Source organism: Glycine soja, chromosome 20 (assembly GCF_004193775.1).
Source record: "Glycine soja cultivar W05 chromosome 20, ASM419377v2, whole genome shotgun sequence".
Taxonomy (NCBI): domain Eukaryota; kingdom Viridiplantae; phylum Streptophyta; class Magnoliopsida; order Fabales; family Fabaceae; genus Glycine; species Glycine soja.
This window is the reverse complement of record NC_041021.1, coordinates 49,390,721-49,403,887: the sequence shown is the minus strand read 5'-3', so window position 1 is coordinate 49,403,887 and position 13,167 is coordinate 49,390,721. Positions and strand designations below refer to the sequence as shown.

The 13,167-nt window shown below is 35.5% G+C and overlaps 1 protein-coding gene across 4 annotated transcripts in view; it reads right to left on the bottom strand.

Moving 5' to 3' along the window:
• Nucleotides 1–13,167, bottom strand: part of LOC114403777 (protein MON2 homolog) — a 38,057-nt gene that overhangs the window by 18,237 nt on the left and 6,653 nt on the right. For 3 of the 4 annotated variants that reach the window (XR_003664697.1, XM_028366934.1, XM_028366932.1), the window contains 22 exons: nt 12,479–12,552; nt 12,091–12,246; nt 11,679–11,799; nt 11,435–11,490; nt 11,088–11,142; nt 10,919–10,975; nt 10,701–10,802; nt 10,324–10,404; nt 10,170–10,222; nt 7,453–7,522; nt 7,135–7,198; nt 4,384–4,532; nt 4,160–4,287; nt 3,671–3,728; nt 3,477–3,574; nt 3,277–3,364; nt 3,060–3,125; nt 2,919–2,978; nt 1,330–1,416; nt 817–997; nt 221–264; nt 4–135 (listed from right to left, as the gene is read on the bottom strand). Coding sequence is in view for 3 of the 4 variants with exons in the window: in XM_028366934.1 (XP_028222735.1) it covers nt 4–135; nt 221–264; nt 817–997; nt 1,330–1,416; nt 2,919–2,978; nt 3,060–3,125; nt 3,277–3,364; nt 3,477–3,574; nt 3,671–3,728; nt 4,160–4,287; nt 4,384–4,532; nt 7,135–7,198; nt 7,453–7,522; nt 10,170–10,222; nt 10,324–10,404; nt 10,701–10,802; nt 10,919–10,975; nt 11,088–11,142; nt 11,435–11,490; nt 11,679–11,799; nt 12,091–12,246; nt 12,479–12,552 (1,980 nt within the window). In the remaining variant the exon portion in view is untranslated. The remainder of the gene's footprint in view (nt 1–3; nt 136–220; nt 265–816; nt 998–1,329; nt 1,417–2,918; nt 2,979–3,059; nt 3,126–3,276; nt 3,365–3,476; nt 3,575–3,670; nt 3,729–4,159; nt 4,288–4,383; nt 4,533–7,134; nt 7,199–7,452; nt 7,523–10,169; nt 10,223–10,323; nt 10,405–10,700; nt 10,803–10,918; nt 10,976–11,087; nt 11,143–11,434; nt 11,491–11,678; nt 11,800–12,090; nt 12,247–12,478; nt 12,553–13,167) is intronic. The other variant, XM_028366933.1, reaches the window with a different exon arrangement.

The following is a 13,167-nucleotide window of genomic DNA, read 5'->3' as shown; positions in this document are numbered from 1 at the left end:
CACTTCCTGTGATGATTCAAGAGACTTGGATAGTTTGTAGTCTTGGAACCGATCAGAACCTAAGACAGCAGATATACACTGATCCAGCGCATCAAGTGCCATGTTTTTCAAATGTGTATTAGAATTATCAGCTAGCTGCAAAAGCAAGTCAAATATCAAGTGCAATGAAAATGAAACTAGCATTGCTACATAAGAGAAACAATAAGAGAGAAAAGGAAACCTCAAGAAAGTGACTAATAACTTGATCCCAAAATGGCTCAACTCCTGTGGTGACAAAAGGATAATATAACATTTTAATACCTTCACTCAACAAAAACAATTCAAGAATGAATATTCAAAAAATCCGAATAAGTAAATTGATCCTCACAAGTATCTACTTAGGAAAAACACGACATGAGAATGAACAATTAAACATACTGGGAAAAACTCAAGTCCCACATCGACTATAGATAGTGCAAAGATAGAATATATAAGTGAGGGCAACCCTCAACTCATGAGTTAGCTTTTGGGCTTGAGTTAGGCCCAAACCCCCATTCTAAGATGGTATCTGAGCCTATCCTATATCCATTAAATAGGTCACCCACCATGTTATCCACACACCAGCCTAAAAGTGTCTGGGCGTGAAGGGGTGTATTGGGAAAAACCCAAGTGTCACATCGACTATAGATAGTGCAAAGATAAAATATATAAGTGGTGGCAACCCTCACCCTATGAGCTAGCTTTTGGGGTTGAGTTAGGCCCAAACCCACATTCTAAGAAAACAGCATCCAGCATAAAAGATTTGCTATCATGCTCAAAGGTATTGAAGCTACATACTGTGAGCATTATTCACAAGGATGGATATCATTCTTTCCACTGAAAAGCTGATGCTTCCAATTTTTTGACTAGTTGTTGGTCCCAAACTGCTTGAAGTCATGCATTGATGTGAAAGTTGACATAATGCAGAGAGGAGAGACTTTACAGCAGATATATGCATCAGAGCAGAGCTCTCAAAGAGCTTTCAAACAGAAAATAATAACAAGTTAGATCAATATATTCCCAACAGATAAATGCAGAAAGAAATAAAATAAATGCTTAGGTACCAATAAAATCAGAAAAATACAGAATGAAACCAATCAAAGCTTAGATGGCAATAAAAGCAAACTTGCATTCTCAACATTGAACATGAAAAAGAATTTCCAAGAAAAAAGAGCTATAAAAAAGAAAACATTTGAAAAGGATTATCATTAGGATAATTTTAGTGACATTCATGCTCATCATAAGTTGGGAGTAGCAGATGAAAGTTATCTTTTATGCTAACCACCAAACAACTAAAATTGGTTTATTCACCTGAGAGTTCAAAGAAGAGAGTATATTGAAGTCACTGGATTGGGTAGATAACTCCCTTGTGAACTTCGGGACAGGGGTGGAGACCTCCTGCAGATTTAATCATGTACTCAGTAAATTTCTATATAAGACACACCCAAAAGAAATTTCCAGTAAAAATATGCAGCATATGAAATTTAATTTGACAAACATTTGAAAAAAAAAAAGTCATTAGAAATAAGAAGAAATAGAATACATGAGAAGAAAAGACATCCTCATTAGCAGAAGCACAAAAAAAGAAACAGAAAAATCAAACAAACAAGTCAGAAACAATAAAGGTCTCCAATCTCTTCATGCATTATTTGCTAGAGACAACCTCTTAAAGAGACCTTTTACCAAGCACTAGAGAGGTCAAATGGAAAGTTCTGTCCCAAAACAGAGTTGTTTGTTAGTTGAAAAGCCTCCTTGCCACTCCAAGAACAGCCTAAATAGCACATTAATATAGAACTATTCCATCATCTGTTGTACAAAACCCCAGAAGTTGAGTTTAGTAAACTGATCCAGATGGATCAAGCTATAGGACAGCATCACCTAAAATATGCCTAGAAAGAGCAAGTTTTGTAGCCTGTAGGTCTCCTAATTTGCAGCAAATCATTAGAATATGATTTTATTGACATCTGCTAATGAAAATGAAAGGCTTAATCTTGGAGGGAATTACAGAAGGAGCATTTCACTCTATTTTTTAGAGGGAAGGAGAGTGAAGGGTTTATATGAATATTCACTAGGGCTATCAAGAGTCCACACTCGTCTATTGAAGTTAGAGGACAAATGAAAAGATTCTAATGTTGGTGGTGCCTCATTTAGGACAATTGTGCCATCTAGCATCAGGAGATTCTCTATCTGGTATTGTCATCACACAGATTCCTAAGGAAATAAGAGATTCCAGGCATTGTTATTGACAAAGAATGGAAAGCTACAAAAGCAATGGTGGGGACAACAGTCCTCAAAAAATTTTATACAAGAACAATGACCCATAAAAGGTGAGCAGAATAAAAAAAAAAAAAACTAGTATTATGATACTCAAATACAAACAGCCACACTAAGCAACATGGCAGTATGACTTTTACATTTATTGAAAATCAAAATAAGAGAAAAGAAAGTACAACTTGAAAAAGGATAAGATAACCTCCAAAAAATAGAAGACAAAAGGCAAAAAGAAACTTCAAAAGTAAGCAATATTGCTCAGCAATGGAATGAAGAGAACATAAGTTGAACTAATACTTGGGGATGAAAGGGACAAAGCAACACTTATTTGTGCTCACTGCAAAAATTTACTTTCAATAATAATAGCCAGTAGAGGGAAGTGAAAATCAAACTCCTAACCACTTGATTAAAAAAACTCAAGAACCAATTATACAAAAAGCTTAAACTATGTAGAGAAGAGTCTGAAATTGTTTTGACCTATATCCCAAGCAACAATGACAATGGGACTCAAAAGTTATCTCTGTGCAACTTTTACTGATTTCTTGTCATGAATTCATGATTTCTGAAAATATATTGCACAGCAATTGAAGCCAATTTTCACTGAATAATAGAACAATACATAAAATTACCTGGGTAGTGGCATGTGGAGAATGAATTGCTCGATCTAAAGCTGCCAGAGTTTCCAACACCTGCAGGTATTCATCATGACCACTCATTAAACAGAGGGTAGGGTTCCACTTCACAGACAACAGGAAAAAAATATAACATACCAGAACCCAGGATGGGCCTAGAACATTATGCAATCGATGAGCGATGTTGAAAAGGGTTCTCAATGCCTGGTTCACATGATCAGTGTTGATGAAATGAGTAGTTGCAATGACACAATCAAATATAGAAATCCACAGAAAAAAATGAACAGGTGAACAACAAAATTACAGTCAAGTGGGGAAAAAATACGCATTGCATGCACAGAACCAGAAGGACCACCTGAACATTCTTGGGAGTAAGCACAATGCTATCCCTCTGGTCAACTGATAGTTCTGACCGTTTTGATACAGGAGATGGCAAAGCACTGCTAAAATGTCATATTTAAGCCAAAATCTCAGTACTGTAAGCTTGAATTCTTGAAAACCATCTTAATAAATGAAAAAACAAAAAGTACTAACTAGAGATTTAAAACGTCATACCTCCTTTTTTCTGTTTCAACAGGAAAATTGATAGTAAATTTACAAAGGGATGCAAGAAAGGAATTTAAAGGTTCTACGGCTCGGAGAATCCCACAAGCCTATGAAATTGCAAATCCATATATCATTTTAAGTTCAAACTTAATTTCAAATGTAACACATAAAAACAAAAGGAGTTAAAGGCCAAGCTGAGTTACCTGAGTAAATGCCTGGTATCCCTTTAATATTTCCAACACAATGGCCTCTCCTTGTGACCTTCAAATTAACCACAAGTCAAATGTTAAGGAATATATTGAAATAATAACAAACAACATAGGGTTAATTAAGATTAATTGAAACCAGCATGGAATAAAATGAATCTTAGATCACTGAACAACATTTTATTGGATGAATTAGTCGTAAAATCCAGCAGATTATTAAAGCTCACCACCATGCGGTTCAAACTCAAAATTTTAGATGAATCACAAAGAAGTTTAGGCTCTTTAACTGTATGACTGAATACTAACATAATACCAACCATGCTTGTTAGCATCTAATTATTCTAAAATTTAGCATGCAAAATCAACATGATTACCTAGTAATCAAAATGTTGATAGAAGTTAAATGCTATGAATAGGTAATTGAATGGTGCAAGAGCTTTCCACAAGTGTCATTTTTTATTTATATGTGTATGTAGAAAAACAAACCTTGATAGAATAAGGGATAATGCATCAAGTATTGTCAACCACAGTGAGTCAACCATTGAGATGCAGAGAACTGCAGTTTTACCACTCCATTTCACAGGTGGGTCATTATCACATCTAGGGGACTCAAGCTGAATGGACATAGAGAAAGCAGGCCATTAAGCAGCATAACCAAAAGAAAATACAAAATGGATATGGAAAAACAACAGAGAGAATATCGAAATTACCTCTCCAACATCTATGGCTTCATCTGTTAAAGTTGCAACAGTGAAGACAACCCCTAACAGGCCTTCAACTGCCAATGTTATAGCATGTGCTTCACTGGCAACCAAAACTGCAGCATTGGATGCATCATTATCTAGACTCCATTCAATACCTGCAGGAGGAATAGCATCTCACTCTTGAGTAATTCAAATACCACCATGTCCCATATCACTGCTAAACTTAAATAACCACAAGGGTTAACTATTAAGTAAAGACAAGACTTTGGGTAACTTTCAAGAAGGTTTAGTCATAGCACAGAATGGTATATTAGAAACGATCAACATTATCAGATATACTATGACATACATATTAATATTTATTTGATTAAAAGGGTTATGCGCTAACAGTGTAAGAGTTTTGCACATTCATCCAATCACAACTCATTATGTATGGTAAGTTTGTTTACTTTTAAAATAATTCATACGGTGATTTGTAATAGGATGATAGTGTAAGACTGTTTTACATTGTCAGTGCATAGGCATTAAACTCTCTTTCTTTTATGGTGACTTTGAAGACCAATTCTAATTAAAATCAAGGAAAATTTGCCAGTTAGTAAAACATAGTCTGATTAACATCAATAGACATTTCTCTCTTGCTTTCCTTCTTGGGAGCCACCTCCATCATGGAGGAGTCTTGCTATGGGGAAAAGAACGGAGATGTTAACCAGAGAGGGAGCCCCATTGATGTTGTGAACCTATGGAGTTGTGGGGTGTAAAAGAAAATAAAACTTATTAATAGTGGTGGTTTATGTTAAAAGCACTCATTGTAAATGTTTTCGTGGTATAAGAGAGTATACATTAGTCGCAGTGTTTCTTTTTGTTTGTCAGTTAATTGATATTCTAACTAATGTAGTTAGCATTTAGTCTGCTACCAGTTAATATTTTAGTCAGTTAGTGCCTAACAGATTTGTAACAGCTGTCAACTAACTTAGGTCAGTTGACAGTTAGGTTTTTTTTTATCAGCAAAGATTAATATGTATATTAATTGAGTACCAGAGGTACCAAAAGATACAAGTTAAAACCAAACAATTGGTTCCAAGTCAGACTTAATGTAGTCTTGATAGGAACCAATTTCTGGATACATAGTTGACAGTTAGGTTAGTTGGTAGTTATTTTTTTTTTATCAGCAAAGATAATTTATATATATATATCCTAGTACCAGAGGTACAAAGATTACATAGTGGTAATATTCCAGTTAGGCAAGGCACCCGCACGGGGCGGGGAGTACTCCCCCGCTCCCCGTCCCCGTTCCCCGTTCCCCGACTCCCCGCGAGGACCTGCGGGGACCCCGTTTTACATTAAAAAATATCAAAAATTATAAAAAAAATACATTTTTTTTGTTTTATCTCAATTTTTCAACAATAATAAATTTAAGGTTTAATTCTAAGTTTAAAACATGATTAAAAATACCAAAATAAATCAATAATAATAGTAATAAAATCACACAAGTAAAATACTATATTAACCCTTGTATTATTTATATATATGATAATTTTATTTTGTATTTTTTTTACTAGTAAAATATTATATTAACCCTTATATTTATGTTATACATATTATAAGTTATTAGGGTATATAAGTAAAATTCTATATACGCAGGGATACGGGGACCCTGCGGGACGGGGAGCATAGTCCCCGTCCCCATCCCCAAATTAGCTGTGGGGGGTTTTTCATCCCCATCCCCGTCCCCACGGGGAATTTTTCCCCGACCGCAGGGCCCCAAATGGGGCAGTCCCCGCGGGGATTCCCGAGTTGCGGGGAGAATTGCCATGCCTAATTCCAATCCATTGGTTCCATAAATCAAACTGAAACAGACTTAATGGGAACCAAATGCTTGCTAGTAATAGTATGAAATCAGTTTACAGTTGGGTTGAATAATATTGACTTCTCAATCTCATATCTCTCCTCTCTCTCTCTCTCAAATTCTCTCAGCTCCTTTAAGTGGGGACTCAAAATTGACAGAAAGTGTAAGCGCCGTTTGGGATTTAATGGAGATATGATGAAAGGACAACATTCGCAACATTTCGAAAAGTGGGGGGCAAAATGGACAAAAAAAGTTGGGGGCAAATTTTGTGAGAAAGTGATAAGTTGGGGGCAAAAGGGGCAAATAAGCCCTTTTGTTTAGGAGGATTTTTTGTCCTCGTCACTCTTTACAATTCTTTCTCTTAATAAACTTTTATTTAAAAAAAAATCATTTACACAAAAATCATTTCTGCAAGTTAAACTCACCTAAAGGCAACTAGATATGATCTCTGAATCATTAGGTCGAATAGGTGTTAGTAGTTTGATTAATTTAAAAAAAAAAAGAATGGAAAGAGAATACAGAAATAGAAGAAAGAGCATCCTCTTTGAAGATGCCAAACAATAAACAATACAGGGCAGAAAATATACAATACCAGCATAAGTGCTATCAGCTAAAATGCGTTAAAGATATGAAAAACCACAAGTCTAAAATAAAATAAAACCTAAGGAGCAGAAAAATCTAAGAGTTGGCATAATATCTTACAAGCATTTTATGGAAATAGGAAATGATATTAACAAAGTATCAATCAAAATAACAAGATAACCTATCAACAGGATTGGTATCAGACTTCCTATTCGGAGTTTAATATGAAACTCTGGGTAAATAAGGGCATCAAAACAGATATTTGACCTCACAAAAGAGATATAGATATCAAAATTGTTCTTGTTCAACCTAAATATGAAAATCAATACCTTTGGCTTTGCTACTAAACATTCCAGCAACAGCTGCCAGGCTCTCCTCACTTGATTCTTGAGCCTACAGAATCATTTAAAGTTTCTTCTAACCATAAAATTAATAGACAAAAGATAGAGACCCTCACCCTAAATATATGCATGCTATGTAAGAGCTGAATGAAAAGATACATTAGTTAAAGTCAACTGTAGAAAGTGGCAATATTCAAAGCAAAACAGAGTTATACCATTCAATTTTTCCTTTGTAATTTGTACCATGATCAAAAACATGACTGGGAAGTCAGAAATAAATGGAAGCATATGCAGCTAAAATCATACCTGTACATTTGAAACAACTCTAGCAAGAGCTTTGACCATTCCCTCCACAACATTTGTATTCTTGGGGTGCCTATGACGCCAATGGATAGCAGCAATCAATACATAATATTGAACTTAGGTGATTTTCTTGTAATTCATATATCTATATTACACTAAAATTTGTCGAACACGATAAACATGGCTTCATCAATGCCAAATTAGTAATTGAAAAGGTTTGGATATGGTACCAAACTTCAACACATTTTGCACTGGACCACTCGTGTAAGAAAACACAATTAAAGATTTACTGATGCCCATAGTACTGATTACTGAATATATTATAATCCTTTCTGGAAGTTTCACATGACTAAAGATTCCTATATCCATATTCTTGATAAGTGATGAACTGCCAAATACTGGGCCTCCAATTTCTCATTTTGCGCTTACCATAGAAGGAATAAAGGGAGGGTCAGGGTAGAAATGGTAATGAGTTGGAAATGGCAGAGGAAGATTCTGTAGTGAAGGGCCAGAGGGTCTAACCGAATGCACAGGTTTGGTGAGAAAAGTACTGGAACCATGGATTTGAATGTGAGAGGTGTTGGGGAGGGGAACATTGGAGCATCTGGGTTGTTTGGGTGGCTTAAGCCATTCAGGCAGATGTAGAACATTGCTTCTCTGATTTTCTTCTTTCTCAATTCCATATTTGTCTCTCTATTTTATGTTTCCTGTCTCTGCAAGTGGAGCTTGCTCCCTTTCATTTCTGATTAATACCAGAACCTATCAACAACATTGTTGGATTGTTTCATCAAGACAACAGCTACATAGTAGGCAAAAAGGGGGGGAGGATGTGGTTGATGAGTTGGTCACACTCAAATGGAAAGTCCTTAAATGACCAATTAATCTTATTTTCTACTGGTAAAAAATCAAAACTTATGTTCATTGGAAAATAAAAGGCAATCTTGGGCTAGTTTGTTTAAACTTAAAAAAAAATAAAAAATAAAAAAAGCTATTTTTTAAGCGGATAGGATTTGCTTCTTAAAAAAAGCATAAACCTGTTTTTTTTTTTTAAGTAGATTAGACAAACACATAAAACAAAAACAAAAAAGAACTGCTTATTTATTAAGAAAAACACTTTTTTAAAAAAATAAGCTTAAACAAACAGGCCCCTTATACCATCTGGAAGGTTAAGGAAGCATAATTTAATATTTCCAAGTATACTTGAGGGCGAGCCCTGGTGCAGCGGTAAAGTTGTGCCTTGGTGACTTGTTGGTCATGGGTTCGAATCCGGAAACAGCCTCTTTGCATATGCAAGGGTAAGGCTGCGTACAACATCCCTCCCCCATACCTTCGCATAGCAAAGAGCCTCCGGGCAATGGGGTACGAAGTTTTTATACTAGAGGCAACAAAAACTTAGTTAGTCTCCAGTCTGGGATTAAAAACTGCCCTACTAAAGAGAAAATTCTATGTCTTACCAAATACCAACCAGAGAAAACTCTTTGAAAGTCCCAAAAATACCTCAATTGTTATTCTGTAACAAAAAACTGAATCTTATTTCATGTCACTTCATGCATTCAATATGACATGGTCCAATTCTTGCAGTCAATCAGAACTAAAGAACTTACATTAGTATACCAAAGAGTCATATATTTCAGCCCATTTATCTTTTTCCAAGATATAGCAATTTTATTAGAGAGAAAAGAGAGTTTGAATATCCAGATTCCAGAGGATACAGTAAACAATGATAGCAAAAGCAGCAGCAACAACAACAATAACAATGACAATAATATAGTATGTAGCAAGGCTGTCCAACCTCTGCATGTCAGAAATTGTAACTCCCTTAAAACATCCCATCATTCCCATGGGTAGAAATAGAACACCAAACAAAAGCCAGACATATAATCTATCCCATAATGCCATAAGTCCATAACAAGCATAGGGGCAAAGAGACAACCATAAAGACTGGACCCAAGCATTCAACTCCAGCCACATGCACTAAAGAGTTGCATAAACAGCACTTTGCTATGAAAGGCTTCACAATGTGCATACCCTCATCTATGGCTTACACCCTTTTTACTAATGCTCAATCAGTTTTTACATAAACATGATAGGTATAGTTGTATTGTATATCTTCTAAAGAATCCCCAATTCTATATAAATCTACTACGACAACTAAGCCTTTATCACTTGGTGGGATTGGCTACATAGATCACATACCACCATAGTTTTTTATTCTATATTCTATATTAAGTGCAAGAGAGACTTTTTACCTAAATCTCTCAAATGGTTTAATTTGGACCTATAGTTGTCTTTGGCTCAGTTATAATTCACTTCGGTTTTCCTCTACCCCTAACCCTCCTTATTGATGTATCTACGAGTCTTCTATACATGCTTAAAACCATGTGAGATGAGATTCTGTCATTCTATCTACGAGTCTTCTATGAGTGTTACTTTTCTATCACATATCATGCCCAAAGCAATCTTTCATTTTATCCATCTTGCTTGAATCTTGTGGTTGGCATCACTCTTTATGTCCCTATTAATTCTACATAATCTAATTCATTAAAATTTCCAATGGGATGGGGCCAATAAGCAACAAGGTTTAAGGTACCTAGGCAATGCTCATAAGACACACATACTAGTTGAGAAGAGCACAATAGTTATAAGGCATGCCAATATACCAATGTCTCATAGCATTATGCACAATATCATTAAATTAAGAAGAACAAAATTGAACGTACATATCAAAATTTTGAAAAAGAATCCGCAATGTGCGTGCCTCAACACAAAACCCCTACAAACCACCATTTCTGGTTGTTAGGTTAAAGGCTTACTGAGTAAATCAACAACTTGCGAAAGAAAAATAAAAAGAATAATACAACATAACTACATTACCCTCAAAATCTCAAGAACAAGAATGCGATGCCATAATGGCAAATCAAGAAAAGTAACCTTGAGTAGCATACTGAGAAAAACCTGAAAATTAGAAGAAAAATTTAGCATATACCAATTTTGTTGAGATGCGACAAAATATATAAAAGGGAACTGACACCAAAGGTCAACATTAGGTTGGTATCTTAGATTATTGACAAAGAATTAGCTCTCAGTTGGGAAGCAGTCTTCACATGCATTATGCTTATTCTACATTACATCATACAATTACCAAATTTATCCCTCTCACTCAACCCAAAAGGGAAATCTGCACTGTCCATTTCCATAACTTAATTGGCATGAGCTGAGTGGCTAGATGGAAAAGGAAATAGGAAACTTACCTCACATTCAGTTATAAGGGAAGAACTGTAAAGTCTTATAATATGAGCAACTGAACGCAAGACCAAACGACGAAAGCTAGGTTCACCAGTTTCTCCTTCAAGCTAATTAACATATTAAAGAATTATGAAAAGTATCATTTTGCGCTTCAAAAACAGGGAGAAGGAATCTCAATGGTGAAACAGCATTGTCATACTACATGTTTCAGGGAATTAATTACCTCAGCATTGGTACGAAGTGAAGTCATAAGAAGTGAACAAATTTGCCGTCGTAAAGCCTGACAAATTTAGAACAAATATATCAAGATAAAATAACAAAAGATATGCTGGCATGGTACAATTCAAGTAAAAAGCAGCAACAACATTCAGAATTACAATAGACATATTCACCTGTTCATAGGGTAACAATGTTCTGAAGACAGCCACATAATTGGACAAAATGAACCTGTAAAACATGTTTGGAAAATTATGATGAAGATTGAAGAGCATTGCATACTCATGTTGTTTCAGTAGAATGATTAAATAGAATTCACCATACTGGTGAAGCCAATTCAAAAGCATGGGATGATCTAATTTGTAGAATATATATGTCAATGTCCTTCACTTAAATGACATTTTAGCTATTGAGAAAAAAGAATAGATCACCAATTACAGGTATCTCAATCAAATATCTGATTGCAAAGAATCTGCAAAATGAAATGAACCAGTAAACCACACATTGTAAAAATATTTCTTACTCAAGAATATCAAGTGCAAATGTCCTCTGAAGAATATTCACACATAACCAAATTGCCTGTAGAATAGATGGAAGTTAATGTCATCCAATAAGAAATGGCATTTAATGAATATCAGAATCACCATTAATGACGTGAATAAAAAATGAGAGCACCTAATGGGTTTCTAGATACCCACAGACAAGAAATTCCAACAAAATGGATTTAATGCTACAGGGGGGAAAAATAGTTCCAAATAAGCACATACAGATCCACCTGCGGCAAGGGATGTAAGGTCTTCAAGCAAGCGAAGTCCAAGTTTTCCAGTTTCAGTTAAAGTCTCCCTCATCACAGGGGGCCTTCCAGAAATGGACTCATGACCTAATGAGCTGTGCATGATTATAAACACCATTAAGAAGTCATCTTGGAATTGTAAACATCATGATCTAATGATCATAACCGTAAGTTCAAATCCTGAGAATTAAGAAGTCAACTTAAGGGGAGTTATAAGGTGGTCTAGTGGTTGGGGGGAGGGGCTTAAGGGAGTTATAAGGAGGTCTTGGGTTCGAGTCCCCCCACTACCATAACATGCTAACTACTAACATTTTCTGATAAAAAAAAAAAGTCAACTTGAGACAAAAACATTAAGCAAGTTTCTATTAACAAGGGGTGGAACATACTCAGACAAATTGATGCCACGGTTAACATCACCAGTAACTGAATTTGTCCGAGAAAGCTGACCTCCAAAAACAAATTTGCCAGCAGGAAGAGACTCAGCAAAAACTACACGATCAAAAATCAAGGCCACTGCTTGCCTGAAGGTAGCTGCTGCAGTACTGCAAAATAATTGCATAAGAACACATACAGATACAACAACAACAAAGCCTTATCCTACTAGGTGAGGTCGGCTAGATATATACATCACTAAAAACATAAAGTATCTGATGAAGGATATGATGTTAACATGGACAAAAGGTCACCATAGAGAAAAGTTAGCTGAATCACAACACAACATATATATATATATATATATATATATAGAGAGAGAGAGAGAGAGAGAGATCGTACTTCCGCACACTATCAGAAGATCGAGTGTTTTCAAGAAGCCTGAGACAGATGCCAAGAGCTTGAGACATGGTATCCTGAAATTAACAAAATACAAGCAAGTCAGACACATATTAAAAGGTATTTCCAATCTATTTATCTTTCGAAGAAAAAAAAAATTGAAATTGAACACCACTGGGACAGCAAAATATAATAAAGCCACCCTCCCGTATCATTTTCTTAACAGTATTTTCTTTCAGTACTCACATAACAAATGGGGCCATTTGGCAGGATGCTGCACCACATAGTTTGTTCAACCCCCAATTCTCAAAAGACCCAGGTGAATAAAAAATCTAACCTTAAAATCAAACTATACATCTTTTGATAAAGATGTAATATCATTATACTTTGTCTTTCTATTGACAAAAGCATACAGAATCAACACAAAAAAACAATGAATTACCATTTAACCTACCGCTTAAATTGGGCAGTTTCTGCAATAAATCTTTTTTTTCTTGTATTTCTGGTCCAGTCTAGGGATATTTACGGGTCGGGTCGGGTTTGGCTAATCCCGTTACCCGATCACAATTTTGCAGGTTGGGTTAGGTCAGGATTGTGCAATTTTATTGACAGACCTAATCCAAACCAACTTGATCATAAATGGGTTGGGTTAACCAGATCTGAATATTTAACAAAGAAAACAATTAGAACAA